This window comes from Xyrauchen texanus, chromosome 34 (genome assembly GCF_025860055.1).
Source record: "Xyrauchen texanus isolate HMW12.3.18 chromosome 34, RBS_HiC_50CHRs, whole genome shotgun sequence".
Lineage (NCBI taxonomy): Eukaryota > Metazoa > Chordata > Actinopteri > Cypriniformes > Catostomidae > Xyrauchen > Xyrauchen texanus.
This window is the reverse complement of record NC_068309.1, coordinates 28,240,521-28,260,104: the sequence shown is the minus strand read 5'-3', so window position 1 is coordinate 28,260,104 and position 19,584 is coordinate 28,240,521. Positions and strand designations below refer to the sequence as shown.

Here is a 19,584-nt window from a genome sequence, read left to right as displayed (position 1 = left end):
TTGTTCATTGCAGTAATGAGAATAAAAAATGTGTGCATTACGGTAATTCAAATTAGATTTTCTTTTGATTTTCTCCCCTTTTCCTCCCAAATTCGGAATGCCAAAGTGGTGGTGTAGTGACTCCATAGTGAAACCATCAACCACGTGCATCTTATCACGTGGCTTGTTGAGTGTGTTACCGTGGAGATATAGTGCATGTGAAGGCTTCATGCCATCCATGTACAACTCACCACGCACCCCACCAAGAGCGAACCACATTATAGCGACCACGAGGAGGTTACCCCATGTGACTCTACATTCCCATGCAACTGGGCCAATTTGGTTGCTTAGGAGACCAGGATGGAGTCACAGCATGCCCTGGTATTCGAACTCGGAGCTCCAGGGGTGGTAGTCAACGTCTTTACTCACTGAGCTACCCAGGCCCCAAAATTAGATTTTTTATTGTGCATTTCAGTAATGAGAATGAGATTTTTTTTTTGTGTTCGTTGCAGAATTTAGATTTGAAGATTTTGTATGAAATTGTTTGTGAATTACAGTAATGAAAATTATATTTTTTTGTGCATTAGGGTAATGAAAAGGAGATATTTTGTACACTGTGGTAATGTGAATAAGATTTTTTGTTCATCACAGTAATAAAAAGTATTTATGTAGTTAATTATGGTAATGAGAATGAGATTTTTTTGTTCATGACATTAATGAGAATGAGATTTTTTTTGTTCTTTGTGGTAATGAGTTTTTTGTGTATTACGATGATGAAAATTATATTTTTTTGTGCCTTACGGTAATGAAAAGGAGATTTGTTTTGTGCATTACAGTAATGAGAATGTAATATTTTGTGGACTGTGGTAATGAGAATTAGATTTTTTGTGCATTACAGTAATGAGAATAATATTTATTGTGCTTAACAATAATGAAAATTAGATATTTTAAACATTACAGTGATGAGAATAAAAATGTTGTCGTTATGGTGATGAAAATTATATAATTTGTGCATTACAATAATGAAACTTGGATTTTTTTTTTGCGCATTAACGAAATTAAAAATATATTTATTTATTTATTTGTGCTTTATAGTAATGAGAATTAAATTTTTTTGTGCATTATGGTAATGCAAATTAGACATTTTTGTGCATTATGGTAACAAGAAGGGGGTCATTAAAAATGTCATGTCAGAATCATAATGGTCCCAAAAATAGACTTAAATCAGGGTTATTTTTATTTAGGTTATTTTACATATTTATGGTAAATGTATGCATTACATCCTGTTATAATTAATTCTAATATTTTATACTGTATATAGAAGTACTATATTCATATAGAGAAATACAAGAGAAAAGGTTACACATTCTAGCAATGGAAGAGATGGACAGGGACAGACAGGCCACAAAGCTTGCAACCACCAAATAAACAACGACTGCACATCCCAGTGCAGTTAAGCAAACACCCCTCAGTTCAAACAAGTGTCCATGTGGCCATTCAATACACAAGGGCATGTTTAGAAATGCAAGTGTAAACCTGAGTGGGTCTGCCAAAGTCCAGCTCTCATTCATCAAGTTACACTCAACATGACCCAAAGCTCCCTGGGCCTCATTTTGGATGAAATGTAGGGGTCAAACTATGGAACTCTAGAGTACAACTACTAAAATTATAGCATATAAATTCTCTTTTCATGGCACTGAAGTCCAGGTAATTCTAAATGTCTTTGTACAGACAAATTCTCAGAGATGAATCTGTCAAACCCATAAATAAAAGCAATCCACTAGAGAGCTGGTAATATCACTGCAGTAAATATGCATATAGTTGGAAAAGCTTTCAATGAGGGTGGGTGGGGTTTGTTCTTCACACAGGGGAGTCTAGTATTCAGCATGCTGGTAGTACGTGGAGCTGGGTTGTTTATACACTGTGGAAACTCACTGGAGGCGCTGGACCCCTCTCTCTCAGTGAATGGAAAGACACCAGCCTCCTCCTTCGAGTAAATAGATCTTATCAATGAAAATAGTGATCCCTCCTTCCCATTGCTTTTTTTAAAGGAAATGGTACCTGGCTAAAACGAGGCTTATTCGCTTTTACAGCACATGGTGGATATAGCACAGGATAAATTGCTAATCAAGAAACTATGCTGGCAGCTCACGATGACTAGGCAACTGTTGCTTATTCATTCTGTACTCAGTGCAGTTCATTTCATCAGTCAATGAGTCGGAAGCAAAGACTATTGAGAAATCTGTTTTCTGAATTATGACATAACTAATCTATTAATGGGACAGTTCACCATAAAATGAAAATCCTGTCATCATTTACTCATCCTAATATTGTTCCAAGCGCAAATGTCACTCTCTACTACTGAAATATTGGTGATGACCAGGGATTGTCAAGCTCCAAAAAGGACAAAAAGCACTATAAAAGCCTTGTACTTCATACAACTTTTATTTTATATTCCAAGTCTTCTGAAGGCATCTGATAGCTATGTGTAGGCAAACCCCTGCAATTTAAGTCGTTATTTGCTGAAAATGTAGCTTGATGGGTGTGGTCACCATACAAGTTTATTGCATAAATCATAACAGCTTGGAAATTCTGCTGTAAATTCTCCTTTTATGTTCCATAGAAGAATTTAAGTCATATTGGTTTGGAACAACATAAAGGTACATGAATTTTCCTTTCAGATGGAACTATCTTTTTAAGGGATATTTATGGGGTTATTCCAAGCCGGTATACATTTCTTTCTTCCACCACAAAAGGAGTTGTTCATAGATGTAACTAAACACAGATAGTGGCGAAACAATTAAAAAATTCTATAAATTATATTTAATGTATGTTGATTCTAATGCTTATACTGGACTGTTTGCCCTCCTGAATGATCATTCTAGTGTTGCTAGAATCTACAGATTAGGCCCTGATACCTAATTTAAATAAGAGCTGCTGTCTCCATCTAGTGGATAGAATGGTCATCTGCATGTATTTAGGCCACGATGATACTGGGAATCTACACATGGCTGCAGTTTGAAACCTGCTGTAAATCATAACTCAACACAAGACAGGACGTAACTCTACTCGTGATGAGCTTAAGATGTCATTCTTCACAGTCAGTTGGGCCAAGTGTAGCATACAGATTATAATTTCCTCATGCACATGAAGTCAAATTACAGGTCTTAACTTAAACTCTATGGTTAGCTATGTAGTTTTTGGTTTAAAATCAGACTCTGCTGTTCACGTTGCTTTGCCAAAAAATTACAATACGCTGTGATAGTTCCTGTAAACCTTTTTTTATGTAAACCTACAATGTCCTGCAAAGGCTAAAGACAATAACTGCATTTTTCGAGTTATAACTGAAATCGGGTGATCTGTCCTGTGACAGAGGGGTTTTGCTTAACTATGTTTTTACCTCAGATTCAGAGAAAAAAGAATCAGACTGTTTTATTTTCTGAATTTGAATGGACAATCAAAAACTTGAAGGCCATTTTTAATGACTAAGTTCAGGCATGCATGGCGCAAGATCATTGGATCTTTGAAAATATTATCTGATCCAATCAGCCAATCAGTTTGTTTGCATGTGATATGTCTAGCCAATTGGCTCACATGGTGTAAGTTAATAGGTCCTTTGACCTGTAATCAGGTAGCCAATCAACTTACCCAACATTTAAACTTGCTCAGTTTGCATGTAAGCCGGTTTCACTGCAGTTCAGTGCGAGAGTTTGAAACTCTGAAACCCTCCTCCACCCCAGCAACACTGTCTAGATCTGCTACATGGGGGTTCAATTTATTTCTAATTGTGCAGCAGCATAGAGTATATTACATGCTTGATACAGCGTGTCTTGTGTTTTTTCTAATTGTGCAGCAGCAGCAGCTTGACAGATGCTTAACTCTATGTTTGTGTATGTTCTAGCAGTAGCAAGTCTCTGTACTTACTCTGCAGCAGCAGCAGTGAAGCATATCTAGACAATATGTCATACATTAAAATGCCTAATCTGAGAGTTTTAATGATTGAAATGTAGTGACTGTGTTTTGGATTTGTAGAGCAGTACAGTCTTCAAATGGGACATTCAGTAACATTTTAAATAGCCTATCTACTGCTTTAAATGTTTCTAAATTACTTATGTTTATTCTTACCAATTCTCGCCATCATCCACTTTTCACCACACCGAGCTGTATAAAATTTGAGTAAGAGCACACCAAAGATTAGTGATGGAGTGGAAAAGAAAGAAAAAGTGTGAGGGATAGAGACAGCAGGAGAGGGAGAGAGCTGTCACAAATGAAGACAGCTGTCAGCTGGGATGGGGGGTCAGAGGTTAAAGAGGAAAACAACGGGGGTGGAGAGAGGAATCTCAAACAACAGGAAAAGACTTATACACACGCACACATACTCAGAGACGTGTGGGCCTCCGGAACTCTTTTTGAGAGAGAGTGACAGCCAGACACCTTCAGCAGATCAGCTGCTCTGTGTTAGCATCTTAAGTAGGGGTGCAACGATACCAATCCTTCGTTATTAAAATGTTTTATTGATTCCAGTCACAGATTAAATAAACATGACAGAAAATGCGGAATCAAAAACCAAAAAGTATGGGTTGGTCTTTCCAGACAACCCTCACAATCTTCTCTGACCAGCAGAAAGGGCCCTATAAATACATCATTTTGGGTTCAGCCATATGCTCGAGGCAACTTTTAAATAAATGTCTGAATTAAACACTCCGAGTGTAAATGCGAGATAACTGGGTGAAATTTTACTTCTCCAGTTAGTTTGATAGAAAGGCTTTTCAATGGAGAAATAGGGGCAAGAACTTCCTTTTCAATACAAAACCAGGGAGGGGCTCTCTCAGGTGGAAGCAACCAATGAGGCAAATGTCTTAAATTAGTTTTCAGCTTCCTGTGGGGAAAGATGCGTTTCTTGAAGAAACACTATCGTATTTCTTACGTTTAAAAAATAAATAACCTTCCTTTTTTTTATGGGGTGCCCCAACCCATTTACTTTCCACATGGAGAGAGACAATACACTCTTATTAACATTTGACATTTAGACATATTGAAAAAATAGATTGCTTGTCAGAAATAAAAATATAAAGACAACCTTCCAACATTAGTGCAAAAATCAAACCCCAAACTTCCCCCCGAACCAAACAAGCAGAAAAAAGAAAAACATGTGCATTAACCCCATGTACAACAGCGCCAACTACTGTCCATCCCTCTAAACTCTAACAGTCCATGTATGCCTACAAGAGCCCTCGCGAGAACTTTGCCATCGGATTGATCAAGTCTGGTGTTTCCATACATATTTTGTGAGACAGAATTACATAACAGAATATAATCTATAAACTTCAGCCAATAGGCAGAATAAACACACAGAACATGTAGATTCATCCACATAACTGTCCCGAACGTGTGTTCCTCCACAAAACAAGCTCCAGCCACTAGGAACCAGCACAAAAAAACAAAAAAAAAAGCCATTCTGTTTCCTCAGACTGTCAAATGAATGTTCAGTGAGCTGAATGTTCACTCATGCAGTCCATTCGACTGCATGAGTGCAACTAATAACCCAATCACTCCAATGTCCTGCAAGAAATACTCCACAAAACAAACTCCAACCAACAGGAGGCATAAGCACAAAGAACGTGCAGATTCATCCACAAAACTGTCCCGAAGGAATGCTATTACACAAAGCAACTCCATCCGCTTGTCGGAAAGAGCACAAAAAGACACAAAAAAGGCACGCAGTTTCCTCGGACAGTCAAGAGAATGTTCAGTGAGTCAGGCTCACTTAGCTGCAATGCGAGTACCACAAAATAACTTACTCAATCCATTGACTTTATGAAGGACATGGCTTGCTTTGGACATGTAAATATTTTGTGTCCATCCTTAGCATCTATTCTCAATTTGGACAGGAACATCAGTGCAAAAGTGACCTTCCGTTGATGTAAGAGTTTCTTGCATTCCTTGAATTGATAAAGTTTCTCTCTTGTCGAATTTGCAAAGTCTGGGAACAAGAAAATACTGTGGTTCTTCAAAGAAATCATTCCTTTAATCCTCACAGAACATGAGATCTTTATCGGATGATCTCAGAAAATTGGCCAGAATTGATCGGGCCTGTCTCCCTCAGCGGATCGCAGGGACCCTGAGAGCTCGCTCAGTTTCCATCTTATGGCCTGTTATGTCAAGCAGATTCTGAAAGAGCCCATCCAGGAATTCCACCATATTCTGACCCTCTGCTCCCTCAGGAACTCCAACCGTTCGGACGTCATTCCGCCAGTTACGGTTCTCCAAATCTTCCAGCTTCTCCCAGACACCAAGGTTGGACTGGCAATCTGGACACGTGATGTGCAGAAAAGGACAGCGAACCGATGACTCCAGGTAATCGATCCATTTCTCGACATCCCCACTTGTAACCATCTCAGTGAATTTCGTCTCCATGGCAGTGATTGATCGACATATTACAGCAAGATCCTCCAAGTTAGCAATGACCTTCGTCAGCACTGCTGACACGTTCATCAATTTACACCAAATTTTTTTCACTTCACCTGCCAAATCGGCTCTGGGGCTTGCGCCCTGCAACTCGGGGGCTTCAGCTTGAGCATGTAAGTGTCTTTTAATGTCTACAGAGCCCAAGGATTTTTAATTGTATGACATATTGTCTTCCTAGAACAGTTAAGAATCAGGGTGTTTTGGGAACTAATTCCTAACATTCTATGAATGTTCTCTTTAGGTTATATATTTTGTAACCATAAACTAACATTACCAGAATATTGCAGGGAGGTTTTTGAGTGAAAACCTAAAAAGAACCTTCACAGAATGCCCTATAATGGTTATTTTTAAGGATTTTACTTTTATAACAATAAGCTAACGTTTACACACCATTGCAGGGAGGTTTTCTTTGTGTGTGTGTGTGTGTGTGTGTGTGTGTGTGTGTGTGTGTGTGTGTGTGTGTGTGTGTGTGTGTGTGAAAACCTAATAAGAACCTTCACAGAATGTTCTCTAAATGTTATTATTAGGTTTTATTTTTATAATCATAAACTAACCTTCCCAGAACATCTATACATATAATCAACAACCTGAAGGATTTGATTAAAAATCTATTTGAAAAATAAATGTGGAAAATATTTCCTGAACCCAGGCGACTGAAAAAGTGGGCGGACACTGCACTGTTGCGCTGAAGGCGCTTAATTTCGGACAGTACACTGGGAATAATGTTTTTCTCTTTTGTTGGGTTGTGCTGCTGCTGCCCTCTGCCAGCCGTATTTGTAACTACTGCACATTTAATCCGTTTTAATATTTGAAGATAAAGTAGGCCTATTATTAAAGTAAATCACAAATAATTATTGCATAAATGTTGCTTTGTTTTATCATTCTACTTCCTTAAAATAATCTAATACTGATGAATTTTCAAAATCAGTTTCCGAATGAGCATTCTCTTTGATATTTCAGATGAAAAATTGTTTAACAGCATTTAAATGCCTTGAAGTTACAATTCCAGTAAACTGAATCTTTTCGTTTTGTTGCTAAATGAGCCTGCAAATTAACCAGCAAAGGTCTGTAATCTAATCACTAAAGGACAAAGGCTCACTGAGCGACTGCTGAAGGGTAATAGGTCAAGACAAAAATACTGACCACTAGGGGGCGCAATAAAGAATAGAGTATTTACTTTGGGGTTGGAAAATTATAAACGGGGAGGTATTCTATTCAGAAAGAACATTATAGACAATAAGACATTAATAAAGGAAGATGAGATAAACAGTGTAATAATGTCTTAACACACATTAAACATGAATGTTTTAATGGCATAATACTCATGCAATAAAATACCAGCTCCAGTGTATCAAGACATTTTAATACAGAAGCTCTGTTTATTTCAGTTGTAGACATGGAATGGCCTTTTCTGTGCAACTTGTTAGGTCTACTAATCCAATATAGCCTAATGTCAACAAGAATGCACCATTGTTTTATATTTAGGTTAGAAGAAAGACATTATGGTACAATGGGGCTAAAGGCACATCTTGAGGACAATTAGCTTTTTTTCTGGTCAAGTGTATCAAGATTGATAAATGTTTATATTGAATATTGATGGAGCAACATAACTTGTGTGAAAAGAACTAATAACAGAAAGTTGTTTGATTAAAATTCTGTTTTTTTGTTTTGTTTTTTAAATGTGGCGAGGGAGCCTTTTATTCTGTGCTGGTTAAAGTGATATCTTGTTAATAGAGGGACAATAGTTATTGGGCAAAATGTGTTAACTTAGGCATATTAATCACATTTGGCATTTCAGAACATCTTAATTATTCTATAAACAAATGAATCTCTATTGTGATTGGATCAGTCAATTTGAGCACACTTTGAATATTTTTCATAATAAATCTTATTTATTATGAAAAAAAAAACACTTTGAATAAATTTTTCTACCCCATATACTATCCTTATTAAAAAAAACTTTGGATTTAATCATCTTAAGTGTATTGTCTCGAAATAAATTTGATAATTTCAGGGATTCTCATTAGCTACATAAATTTGCAAAGTTTTAAAATGATTAAATATTAGATTAATTTTCCTCAAAATGCAACATTAGGCATTGCACACACTGATCGGATCAGGGATATTTTGCATTGTACAGAGTTTTGTGGTAGTTTTTGTTGCTGTTTTAGTGTTTTGGGAGAAAATGTCAAAAATCAAAAGTGCCTTTTACCCCAGGGGGCCTTTAGCCCCGTTGTACCCATACCATTCAAGTCAAACACATTATTAAATGTATTCAACGCTACAAATCTGGAAAGCAGCTGGAATAAAGCTGAATAACATTACCATGTAATTAACATCTTTAAAGAATATTGAGGTTCAATACAAGCATTTGTGGCATAATATTGATTACCATAAAAAATTATTTCCACTTGTCTCTCCTTTTCTTTAAAAAACTAAAATCTGTGTTACAGTGAGGCATTTACAATAGAAGTGAGCAATCTGTAAACATTAAAAAAACACACTATTTCAAAAGTCACAAGATGCAAACAATATGTGTGTTAACATGATTTAACTATAATAAAATAGCTTTTCTTTGTTAAGTAAGTGTATGGTTATAAAAATAAAACCTAAAAATAACCATTAGAGAATGTTCTGTGAAGGTTCTTATTAGGTTTTCACACAAAAACCTCCCTGCAACGTTCTGGAAACATTAGTTTATGGTTATAAAATAAAACCTAAAAACAACCATTAGAGAACGTTCTGTGAAGGTTCTTTTTAGGTTTTCAAACACACAGACACTCGCACGATTGAGCCTAACTTGTTTTGAACCCGGAATATTCCTTTACTAATAATACATTATCATCCTTATATTTTGAGTGCTTACATTTATTCACTTTTTAATCTATTTCCAGTTTTAATCTATAAATGTATAACTTCATTACAGTCATGTAAAATATTCCTCACGTCCCCGTATGTTGAAGCAGTCAATTAAAATGTAATCACAGTCACATATGAATTAGCTCTCATTAAAACGAAAATAAATGGGTTACAATAGTAATTGAGTGCGGTAACTTCACTGCTGTAGATGTTTTGTCAGTCAGGTGAGGCGCTGTTCAGGTGGAGCGGATAGCAGCAGGCCCACATACACACAACGGGGCTTCTGCTGAAACACTTTCTCTCAGCTCAACGTCCAGTTTTACTTCTAATTTCCCTCTGAGGTGCCAGAGACGTCCCATAACGTCTCAAACCACATTTGTACAATTACCTTGCCCTAAAAATGTCCTCTTAAAAATAAACCTCAAGGGACCATTACTGTAAAAGGTTTTGAGTTATGCAGAATTGTGAACAGACGTGTTGCTAAGCACCAGAGAGACTAGATGAAAAGCTGTCAGTGTTCGCGACTGTCGGTCGCATTAAAGCGCTCCAGTGTCACGTTCACCCGACATTAAACTGTCTCCCAATTATCGTTGAGCGCGGAGAAATGGTGTCGGTCTCCTCCATTTTCCCCTCAGACAAAAACAAACGCGACATTTTCATGTTGACGCCCGAATCTCTGTAGGATTAACACACATCGCCGAGTTCTCGTCATTCGCACCTTATGTTAGATGTGAATGAAGGAGTGCGCTATATATGTGCACTATTACACAAAACCCTGTTAGTATAACATATAGCACTATAACATCATTAATTGCGCAGCACTGCTCTGAACACATGTTTCCAAGTCCTCATAGGGACTGTTATTTTAACAACTCGAATGTAAAAATACGCCGTTGAAAGATGAAGCACAACTTCTTGAATATAAAGCCGTACTTCAAGTCGAAATTTAACACTTTGTGGCCTGTGCCACCACCACAGAAGCGACTCCATCTTGAATGACCAGAAAGATCTCTGAACTTGAGCATCGTCAAAACGGAACTGAGTGTTTTTGGGCTAGAGTTCAATGCTCGGATGTTGATTCATTACTGTAATAAAATAATAATAATAATAATTAAAACAACAACATATATATATGAAATCACTGAAGGGTAATAATGATGTCATGTCAGTGCAAAAACACGTTGTAGTTTCTTGCAAGTGAGGGGAAAATATTATTAGGACACCTAATGTGGTCGAGGCGAGTTTTAAACACACATTTGAGCGTTTAATTGTCAAGTAATTGTATTTTTGGGGTGAAGTGAGGCACAGGAGTTGAGGAGAGCTCTTCTCACAGGGGGTTGGGTAGCCTTGCCGATTGGCTGTTGTTCATAGACACTGTTCATACAGTCACGGGCTTGAAACAGAACCAGGGGCAGGTCGACAGCAAGCAAACGATCATTATTGAGAATGAAAATGACAACGTCCGGATCGTAACCCTTGGGTTCGTTGTCACTCAGATTTCGCGCACTGGATGTGTCTCTCTATGTGATTGTGAGTGTTATAATGCATGTGTTTGATCTATTTTTATTGGTAAGGGGTGAGTGATGATAGCCTGAATATGTGCTCAGGCCTACTGCTGCAGCCGCGGCTGGGATTTTCTTGATCCACTTTCACAATTTTGGAAAAAAGGTAATTTCGCGCGCACAAACGAAGAGTTTCCCATATGAATGACACTAGCCAACATGTAAATGGTAAGATTCCTTCGGTGGTTCCTTAAATAGCGCGTTTGATATGTTTTAAATTCAACACATTTAAAACTGGGGACCGGTTTAACTCTGTGAACTCTGGACTGATGTTTGTTCGCGTGAGATACATTATTATAAATATATTATAATAATTGACAATACAAGCACGCGGGTGTTTATTTCTGGTCAGCGCTGTCAGTTTTACATCTTATATCATAACTGCATTTCACATTATGCTGTACTTAATGTGAAATGTGCAGTCTCGAGAGTTCACTCTTCGGTCTATGTCATATATGTGCGCCTGCTATTACTATGTTGTGGGGTATGTGTGGAATGGCATACTACCATACTACACCTACAACGAAGGCTGCATGCTTTATATTACAGAACGCAGCAGTGCCCGCCCACTTTTTTTTTTTTTTTTTTTTTTGCCGTCTGGGTCCATAAATTACTTTATGACTTTCTTCTGCTGAACACAAACGAAGATGTCTTGAAAATATATCAAGCTCTGTAGGTCCTCACAACGCAAGTGAATGGTGGCCAGAACTTTGAAGGTCCAAAAAGCATATAAAGGCAGCATAAATGTAATCCATATGACTCCAGTGGTTAAATCCAAGTCTTCAGAAGAGATATGATAGGTGTGGGTGAGAAACAGATCCATATTAAAGTCCTTTTTTACTGTAAATCTTCACTTTCACATTCTACTTCTGTTGTTTTTGCTGATTTTTTTTTTTTTTTTTTTTTTTTTTGCATATCTCCACCTACTGGGCAGGAAAGATAATTTACAGAGAAAAGGTCTTAAAGCTGCACTATGCAAGAAATATATATTCTTTTACTATGCTACTATAAAAAGTACTTGTATTTTGAGCTGTCAGGTCGAATTTGGCGCGAAATCACTGGCTTATGGCGTGTACACCTGTGTCATTATGTCATGTCTGTAAACACAGGAAGGAATGTCTGTCTCGTGTTCTGGCTTGAGAAACTATTGTTCAGTCAGTTACACATGCGCAGTTCACTGCATCGTACCAATCTGGATAGATGTTTGTCTGTTATCTGTTTGGATATGTTGTCTGGTAGGGTTTTTGAAGCTAACATTTCTTGTCAAGCTTGTTTGAATCGAACATTACTTTTGTGTTAACCAATGTATCTACGTGGTTGGTAGAAGTTACTGTGATATGTTTAATAATATTTATGACTTCTAAAATTTACTTGTAGTTGTTAAATTGTATATTTTAGCATGTTTTTTCAAGTTTTAGTTTACAGTGTTATGTGAGCATTGCATAGACATACTATTATAGTATTAAGGTTCACTTGCATTATCAACTGAGGCTGTACAATGTAATATAATATATCAATATTAAAGTCTTCCATTGAACTCGTATCAGTCATATCACGAGTATCACCTCTTAAATTGATAAGTGTAGTACAATACAAGCATTAATAGTTGATAAAACACTTGGAAAATTATATTAAAATATACTGGAAGTGATTGAGTCCCCTGTTCTCTGTGTAAATCGCTTTCAGTGTAGTATCAGAAAAGCGCTATAAGTGTAAAATTAATTAATTCAAAATATGTGAATATGAGTGTTGTTTATCTCAATCAAAGCAAGTTCTATTTCAGTTTTAAAGGGTTAATTGTATAACACTATGTCAACATGAAAATACACGTTATGACTCCGGCTCTGAATATCTCTGTCATGATCACACACAGGCGATGTCCAGGTAAACTCAAATCATGAGATTCATCCTCCAGAAGAGCAGTGCCGAAACACAACTCACATATCATGAGATTCGCGTGTTCTTCTGCAAATTGCTTGCAATTTTAAGTTTCATCCACAGATGTTGCTAGAGAGCACAAGGTTATATAGTGCAGTTTTAAATATTGATATTTTTCACATCCACACCTATCATATTGCTTTTTAAGATATTAATTTAATCACTGGAGTCATATGGAAAAGTATTTCTTTGTCAGTGGGCAAATGTACAAAATTATCAGGGGATCAAATATTTTTTCCCTCACTATATATGCTTTTTGGAGCTTAAAAGTTCTGGCCACCATTCAATTGCTTTGTATGGACCTAAAGAGCTGAAATATTTTTTCTAAATTCTTTGTTTGTGTAAAGCAGAAGAAAGTAAGTCATACACATTTGGGATGGCATGAGGGTGAATATGATGAGAGATTTAAAATTTTTGGGTGAACTATCCCTTTAAGTTCATTACAGAATATTTGATATGTATAAATACAGTATACAAATAGTTTAAGATTGAAGGGAGATCGACTTGGTTGCGTCATTCACAGTGGGTCACAGGAGTGGGCGGTCGCGCCTGGGCTCTTTTTGTGGGCTTTGTTGGCCACGGTTCACTGATTGGTGAAGCTTTCACTGCTGGATTATGGGTAATGTAGTTGTTTAAGATTTACCTTGAATTCTGCTATCAAACATGATTTTTTAACAATGAAGTTGAAATAACGCTGACTGATGGCTTCAACGGAAACATAAACCATTCGAGTTCACTGTAGGCCTGTCTTTAAAGGTTTGAAAGTTATCGCTGAAAATCATTTAGTCTGTGGAAAAAAAAAAAGATTTTTGCTTCCGGAACCAAACCTTTGTGCTGTTATTCCGTTCCTAACATAACCAAAGAAAAGGCAGCTTGCGAAACCACCACTGACCAAATCAAATGGGACTAATTCAGTTAACCTTATGTTAGTTATTGGTACTGCTGATAGAGACTAGAAAATATAATAATTTGTCTTCTATTTTAGAATTGTTATTCATAATTGGATGTTTACAAACAAATAGAGGACCCTTAAATTGATATAACACTGAAATAAGTGCTTATTAAATGTGAAATATATGATGAGTTTGACAAGTTTGTATGTTTTTTCAGATAATGGAGCAATGACCATATCTTTTTTCACCATGAGCTGACTCTCAGGAATGCAGAAGATTGTTGTACATGACCACAGGTGCCTGATGCGCTTGAAAATACTTTATCAGCACATCAAACATATGGAAAACATCAGACATCAGAAGAAAAATGCCTAACTTTGACCTTGCCTCCCCTGTTTCATCTGTATATAGGGCCCAAATCCCACTTGTAGTCCATTGAGAAGCCTTGGGGATCTGACCCTTGGGAATCTTGCCACCCGGGACCCACAAGGCTTACGAAACAATGTGCAAACAAGGGACTCTGGGCATGGTAGCCAGATTGATTTAGTCTGTCTCACGGTGCCATAACAAAATGAATGAAGATCTGACTGATGGTAGAGCTGACAATGACAGCTGCACGTCTCCACCCAGTCCAGATTTTAGTCTGGACTCATCCAGTCCCTTTGCAAACGGACTCCACTTTGAGTCAATTTTGTTTGAAGATGAGGACGAGGATGAAGTTATGGACGCCGAGGCGGTGTCTCGATTGGAAAGGGCCTCGTGCGGTTCAAGGAGAGAGGATATAACAAATTCAAATTTAGATCTCAAACCTTGTCCGACTAGAGGCAAAGTTTCAAAGGCTTGCGCATCCCTGGGCCAAGAATTTGACTTTGAAGACAAGTCAAAAAGTGATTGTGGCCTTTTTTCTCTAGTGAGCAGTCCTGCTGGGATTGTAATGGCAAGTTCTGATTTTGCCCTCCTACCTCAACCCTTAAAAAATACAGTCATCATTATTAGTAGATATCTCACATTATTATAGCCAGCATTTTGTCTCAATTTCAAACTTATAAAATTACTTTTACATTAAGTTAAAGCTGAAGTATCTAACTTTATCAGTGTTAAAATACTTATATCCCAACTTAATATGCAGAGACAACTATAAGTGAACCATTCAAAGGTTAATTTTCTCGAAAACTGTAAACACGTGGCTCTGTGGTGCTAAAAATTCCAGTGTTTGTTTTAAGCAACCCGCTTAGAGCAGCCCCAACAACGTTATTCAACCAATAGCGTGAGTTGGGGCGGGGCTATCTGACTGTTTGAACAACACAAGTCATGTGGCGTATTTGGAAAGCTGTTTTGAAAATATTGTTTATTTTTGTAGTCCCGTTCAGTGGTGCTAATGTCACAAAAATTACATAATTCAGCTTTAATGGGCTCCATTGTCTGAATAACATTGAAAAATATTTACCACTGAGCCACACTGTTGCTTTTTTCATACTTACTTTAAAGATTGCTATGTTTGTTCCAAAAGAGAAAGAAATGGTATCAGTGGACCCAATATGCAATTTTTCTATGCCAAAAATTGTTGCAAAAGGTATATTGCTTTAAACAATTGTTGTATTTGCAACCAGGAGTTTTTTTGATTGACAGTAATTGACAGTAAAATAGTCAGAGGTGTTTTTTCAGGTCCAGCCATAAATGTCTTAAAAAATAACTGGAGAATGGCTGGCTGAATGAATGGCTGAGAATAATCATGACTTGACACAACACTGTAAAAATAATGATAATTTTAGCAATTTAGGGCTGTTGTTTAGAAATTATGAAAACAAGGGGGCAAAAAAAGAAAGTTTCTATTCTTCCTCATTCTCTATAATCCTCCCATTCAGTAAGGAAAAATCTGCATTTGATTGTCCTGCAAATACTGTGAATTTGGTGGTTGTTGTTAAACTCATCATGGCTGTGTTGTTAAATTCACCGCTGAGTTTTGCGCAAAGAGTAAAATCAATTATCAAATTTAGATAAAAAACAGGATATTGACGGGACAAATTTGATCCGCAGGCTGACAGTTAAAAATAACTGCTGAACCTTTTCCTTTACAAATAAATACATATGTTTTTGACTGGGCAACTCACGGTTACCTTTTTTATTACCAAACGTATTATGATATTACCGAGTAATGGTGGTTGATAGGTAGTTAATTTCTAAGAAATTTCCATACGCAATTTATAATAGATTTAAAACTACCAAATAAAACAAAAAGGATGAACCTGGTCTTTACTGTATTCAAGAATCTGTGTAATATAATTATTTATTATTTAGTGCTGTAGTTGTAAACCAAACAATACTAATTACTTCATCATTTATAGTAAGTTAGGTAAACTTACTATATTTATATTTAGATTATCAAGTATAATGACCAAAGTAAAAATATACATAGTTATATAATATTCTGATATTATATTCAGGATATGCATTTAAAAATAATACACATGCACGTATACAGTCAAACGTGTATATACAGTATAATGTAAGTGAAAAGATTTCCTTTTAATTTATTCTGCTGATGAGCAATATCTGAATCATATTAAATGTTTTTGAAACATGCTTTTGTAGCTGATGCTGAACCTTTTTGTTTGATTTGAATTAATTATATTTTCTTATATGATATCTACTAGCAGACAAAAAAGCAAAAAGCAAAAGCTGTGCCACCTGTGAAATATTTGGAGGGTGAAGTTATTTGGGCCAAATTCAACCGCAGACCATGGTGGCCATGCCGGGTAACTGTTGACCCACTTGAGAGGGTTTACCACAGAATTAAAGGTAAGTACATAACAACAAAATAAACCGATGACCTGCTCTTTTATTAACTTCATGAACAAGAGAATTGACTTTTCCAATGGCTTTTATTGAATGTGGACACCCATTTAGTGTCATACCTTATAGTTAGTGGTGTTGGAGTGTAGACTATGATTTACTGTATATTCCCTCAATTAAAAAAAAAATTGTGTTGTCCTTTATTAAACTGTTTTGTGCGATTTTGTTTCAGAGCCAACGGATAGGATTACCCGTCAGTATTTTCTCAAGACATTTGGAGAACCTGAAGAACAGGCATGGGTCTCTGAGCGATCTACTCATATATTTGTTGGCGGATATCAGTTTAACAATCTCCCCTTTGTGAGAGGAAGTGGACGGCAACAAGATGAAAACAACAGATACTCTGTAATTTCTGATGCATCCTTTCAGTTTAATGGATATTTTAATTCATACTAGAGGTCGACCGATAGTGGACTTTGCGGATACAGATAACTAAGGTGGTGGGAAAGGTCAATAACCAGTTAATTATCCGATAGTTTTAAAAATTGATTTATTGAATGTTAAAAAATTATTACTCTTTCAATTCTATGTTCAACCAAAATTCCAATAATAAACTATAAAAAAGGACCTCTGAATTTGGAATGTCAGAGACTTTGCCCTGTTACAATTATTTATATTAAGTATTAATATACATTTTACATATATTTATTTCACCAGATGAGATTTAATAAGGTTTACTGTTATTCACAAGATGCTTCAATTTAGAACACTTGATTATCTAATTTGCTAATGCAGCAAATCTACATTAGTTGTCAGAGATCGTTTTTATTGCAGTTCTAAATGCCGCTGTTATACTGTAGAACCAAACCGTTGTAGAATCCTCCAGCACCGGCCACAGATGAATACGGAGGAATAAAAAACTATAGGCATAGATTTTTGCCGATAAAAAATAATCCAAAAATCAACTATCGGCACAGATTAATCTGTAAAACTGATATATCGGTCTACCTCTTCTACATACACCTTTTCAAAACTCATGTGAAATTGTTACTCTTGAGTTACTTTGCAGATACCCAAGCGTTTTCTGAACTCTTGGGGAACTAGTGTGGCTGAAGCAGAAGCACATCTCTTGGAGAAGCCGAGATCAAACACTCCCTGCTCAGCAGTCCAAAACATCTCTGATGGAACCACAGTAGACAGTGAAAACAAAGTCTCTCTGACATCTTTAGTGGAATTCCCCAACATTATCCCTGTGACCAATGGAAGAGTTGCACAAAAAGACCACCTGAACAACTTCCAACATAATCAAAGGTCTAAAAACAATAAAAAGCAAAGAAAGTCATCATCCATACATTTAAAAAAAGTCAAGGACTTAAATTGTGAGAAGGATAAGACTGTTGAAGCTTTAGACAGTCCTTACTCTGATATTGATTCGGTACCTCAGATTCGCAGATGCCCCAAAAACAGTGAGCGAACATCTAAGCAATGTGTTGTCGATAAACAGTCAAAATCAACCACAAGCCAACTTGCTGTAACAAATGATACTGAAGTAAAGAAGAATGTTGAGAACCAGGGTGGCCTTTGGTTCAGCAAAGCAGGAAAAGGTCAAGTCAATGGAGGACTTATTCGGACAGGAATTAAATCAGTTAATTGTTCTTTTGGGAAGGTATCTTGTAAAATTAAGATGCCAGATTCAGCATGCATGAAATCCAAAGATAATCACATCACAGGACTCAAACATCTCTCTATCGAAGCCAATCACATCACAGGACTCAAACATCTGTCTGTTGAAGCCAAAAAGGCTCTTGATAGGAGAGTGAAGTGCCTTCCTGCAAGTAGTCGTCTGATGACTAGAGCATTGAAGGCAATGGAGGAGGCAGAACACATGAAGAATCAACTCTCAAACCAGACTCAAGAGTCGACTTCAAATGTCGAAACAGAGAATTCCTCTTATTTTACATTACCTGATAAAGAAGGTGTTGACAATCACACATCTTCACATAAGATGGGAACTACAGCAAGCCATGATCAGAAAAAGGACTCAGAGCTTTCCTCAAATCGTCTAGGTTTTGAAGATGATGTAGTAAAATCTGAGAATGAAGTATCTTTGATGTCTCCAGCACCTGTTGCCTTTCATTCATCCAAGTGCAAACAAGAGAGACCTGTTTCTGATTTGTCATCTAGTTCTTCTCTATCTCCTTTGCAGTTAAGCATAGAAGATGTTGAGAACTTGAAAGAAATTACCTTCAAGTCTTTAGCAAACAAACATAGCGGACAGCCTCTGTCTTTTCTACCTGACGCAAACTACAAGTTTAGCACATTCTTAATGCTGCTCAAGGATATGCACGATAGCCCCAAAAACGATGGAACATCATTGGTAATGGAAACTTTACCTGTAGAAGAACTTATTAAAGAGGAACCATCGCAGATTCCAGCAAAGGATGAGCTGACCCAAATAAACACGGTAGTTTCACAAAAATACCAACTGGGCAAAATGTCTGGCTTCAAATACAAACAGAAGAAGGTCAAGCTAAAGTCTGGGCCAACCAAGATAATTGACATTTCACAGAGTGACACAACCAACAGCAGTGTTATCCCTGAAAAACAGCTAACTGACAAGCTATCGAAAAATGCTCCAAGATCTAGTAAAAAAATTAAACCTTTGGAAAATAGAATGAAACTTTGTATCAACACAGCACCCTATGAGGTCTCAGAGCATGTCCATTCCAATGATCCATTTGACAAACTGATACGAGAGCACCAACTGCCCTCAGAGGAACCAGAGACCATGTTTTCTGTCTATGTGCCCAAAAAACGTTGGCAGAAGTTTGACCAAGTCATTGACATTGTGTTAAATAAAGATGAAGGTAATGGTAATCAAGAAGCAGAACGACTTCTGGGGTTACCCTCAGAAAATTGTGATGACTTGGAGGTTGGCACAAACAAGTCAAGATCTGTTGCGCCTGTGAAGGATGTGAATATCACTACACCAGCAATTCCTCCAGGCAACTGTCCAGTAAATGACATCCCTACAGGTATATATAATCAATGGATACTTTTATCTCTGTAGTCTTGGAATGTTAACCTACGTT

The 19,584-nt window shown here is 36.9% G+C and overlaps 1 protein-coding gene across 1 annotated transcript in view; it reads left to right on the top strand.

Moving 5' to 3' along the window:
• The first annotated feature begins 14,270 nt into the window (after nt 1–14,270).
• The window catches only part of LOC127627571 (histone-lysine N-methyltransferase, H3 lysine-36 specific-like), a 30,383-nt gene continuing 25,069 nt past the window's right edge, over nt 14,271–19,584 (top strand). The window contains exons 1-5 of the mRNA XM_052104014.1: nt 14,271–14,636; nt 15,522–15,524; nt 16,354–16,498; nt 16,725–16,897; nt 17,562–19,527. Coding sequence (XP_051959974.1) covers nt 14,271–14,636; nt 15,522–15,524; nt 16,354–16,498; nt 16,725–16,897; nt 17,562–19,527 — 2,653 coding nt within the window. The remainder of the gene's footprint in view (nt 14,637–15,521; nt 15,525–16,353; nt 16,499–16,724; nt 16,898–17,561; nt 19,528–19,584) is intronic.